At 46.7% G+C, this 2,851-nt stretch overlaps 1 protein-coding gene across 1 annotated transcript; it reads left to right on the forward strand.

Moving 5' to 3' along the window:
* Nucleotides 1–246: 246 nt before the first annotated feature.
* Nucleotides 247–2,851, forward strand: SAUR21 (ARM repeat superfamily protein). Its single transcript, XM_016328595.3, has one exon. It carries the CDS (start codon nt 574–576, stop codon nt 2,674–2,676), a length of 2,103 nt encoding a protein of 700 aa, XP_016184081.1. The 5' UTR covers nt 247–573; the 3' UTR covers nt 2,677–2,851.

A 2,851-nucleotide genomic window follows, 5' to 3' on the forward strand; every position in this document is an offset into this window, starting at 1 on the left:
TGGGTAACACATTACCCACCACCATTTGCAGGGCCTCAACAAATGGCATGTTTTACATACATAAATCTTCAATGAATTCGACCACAGAATTAAATGTTTGTCAACTAGGTAATGCTTATCTTGATTAAATGACAAATATGGATTAATTATTTACCATGTAAATTAAATCAAGACAAGAAAGAAAATTGTTTAAAAAGTGCAAAATATTCAAAATTGAAACAAATGCAGTCAAATACCAACAAATGTGCATTAATGAATAGCTATTGACCCATCTTTCATTGTCTTTGCAAAAGGTTGAGTTTTACACGCAGACAAAAACAAACAGAAAAACAAACAAACCCAAGTTGTTACGGATAATATCATATCATCTCATATCAATATCATATACTATATGAATTAGTATTCACATTGCATATATATAAAGATATAATATTAGTTTTCCAAGTTTATTATTTTTGTTACTAATTCCAATCATCTTCCGAATGAAAAGTCACCTCCTTCTTCTTCCTTCACTCTAAAGAACTTCATCCAAACTCTGCGTTTTGCAACCAAAAAAGAAAAGTAAAGAACGTGATGGCTATTTCACCGCAAACTTTCCCTCCCAGAAAACGACGACCCTCAGCAGGGTCGTTTATCTCGCCGAAGCTAAACGACATCAACCTCCTCCACTCCCTCCTCCATCTAACGACACAAATAAGTTCCATAAACCGTTCAACGACACTGCTTCTGCTTAAACGCAGCGCCAATGCTGTCGTTCGCAAGGCGAAGCTACTCGCCGTTCTATTCGAGGACCTAATACGAAATTCCGATTCTGGCCTCACTTCTTCTTCTTCTTCGTCATCGTTTCTCCTCTGCCTGGAAGAGACATACATCGTTCTGCACCGAATCAAAACCCTAATTGAAGATTGCTCCAACGGAAGCAAGTTCTTCTTCCTCATGCAAATCGAAACCGTCGCCGACAACTTCCACAAACTTACCGGAGAACTCTCCACGCTCCTTGACATCTTCCCGGTACACGACCTAGACCTGAACGACGACGTTCAGGAGCTCGTGGTTCTAATCAGAAAACACTGCTTGCAATCGAAACCGGTGATAGAGGATTCAGAAACAGAGCTCCGAAACGAGGTGGTTTCGGTGCTCGAGAGTATCAAGAACGAGATCGTACCTGACCGGAGCAAACTCGCTTCGATCTTCGAGAGGTTGGAGATTCGCGATTCGTCGAGCTGCAGGGCAGAGATTGAGTGCTTGGAGGAGGAGATCCAGAATCGGAGCGAGGAGAATTCCAAGTCTGAGATCGTCGCCTTGATCGGTCTCGTTCGCTACGCAAAGTGCGTCCTCTTCGGCGCTTCAACCGCCGCCGCGGCGTCTTCTTCAGTGGAGGTTCAACGGCGGAAACAGCCGTCGGAGTTAGTTGTTCCGGCGGACTTCCGGTGTCCTATAAGCCTCGAGCTCATGCGTGATCCCGTCGTCGTGGCGACAGGGCAGACGTACGATCGTGAATCGATCAAGCTCTGGATGGATTCTGGACACAACACGTGTCCAAAAACGGGTCAGACCTTGGCCCACACAGAACTCATACCAAATCGCGCGTTGAGAAACATGATAGCATTGTGGTGCCGCGAGCAGAAGATTCCCTTCGATGCAGAAACCGTTACCGGAAGGCCTATAAGCCGCGTAACAAACAAGGCCGCGCTTGAAGCCACGCGCATGACGGCGTTGTTTCTGGTCAACAAACTCAAGGTCCCTATAACTAACTCTCAGTCTATGGAGGACTCAAACGCCGTCGTTTACGAGCTTCGTTTTCTGGCCAAAACAGACTCGGATAGCCGAGCCTGCATCGCGGAAGCTGGAGCCATCCCGCTTTTGGTTCGGTATCTCAGCTTCGACGTTGGGGTTCATAGTCCAAGCCTGCAGGTTAACGCCGTTACTACGATATTGAACCTTTCAATATTGGAGGCGAACAAAACGAGGATAATGGAGACTGACGGCGCACTTAACGGAGTTGCGGAGGTTTTGCGTTCGGGTGCCACGTGGGAAGCTAAGGCAAATGCAGCGGCCACGGTGTTCAGTTTGTCAGGTGTTCCAGCTTATAGAAAGAGACTTGGAAGGAAGACACGTGTTGTGAATGGATTGGTCCAGTTGGCAAGATGTGGACCCGAGGGACCCAGGAGGGATGCATTGGCGGCAATTCTGAGTTTGGCGGCGGATAGAGAAAGCGTGGCAAAGTTAGTGGAGGGCGGCGCGGTGGAGATGGCGGTGGAGGTGATGGTGGCCGTACCGGAGGAGGCGGCAACTGTGTTGGAGGCCGTGATTAAGCGCGGTGGGTTGGTGGCCGTGGCAGCGGCATACAATGGGATCAAGAGGCTGGGAGCAGTGTTAAGAGAAGGTTCAGAGAGGGCAAGGGAAAGCGCCGTGGCGACATTGGTGACAATGTGCCGGAAAGGGGGGTCGGAAGTGGTGGGGGAGTTGGCGGCCATTCCAGGGGTAGAGAGAGTAATTTGGGAGATAATGGCAGTTGGAAGCGTCCGGGGGAGGAGAAAGGCGGCAACATTATTGAGAATCCTACGCCGGTGGGCGGCCGGGTTAGATGGCGTAGAGATAGAAGGGTTTTCAACAACCACCATGTCTTCCGCAACCACTGTGGTGGTTCCAACTTCCAATTCAGTAGCGCAGTAAACTTTTGTCTATTTTTTCTTAGAATTTTTTTATAATTGTAAATGATGTAAAACTTGTTATCATTGGTTTTTTTTTTTTTTTTCTCTTAAAAAAGAATTGATTTTTTGCCATCCTTGTAAAATGTAATTTATGGAGCAGTTTATTTTATTTGATTTTAATTTCTCCATTCTTTTTA

Source organism: Arachis ipaensis, chromosome B2 (assembly GCF_059453495.1).
Source record: "Arachis ipaensis isolate K30076 ecotype BB chromosome B2, ASM5945349v1, whole genome shotgun sequence".
Lineage (NCBI taxonomy): Eukaryota > Viridiplantae > Streptophyta > Magnoliopsida > Fabales > Fabaceae > Arachis > Arachis ipaensis.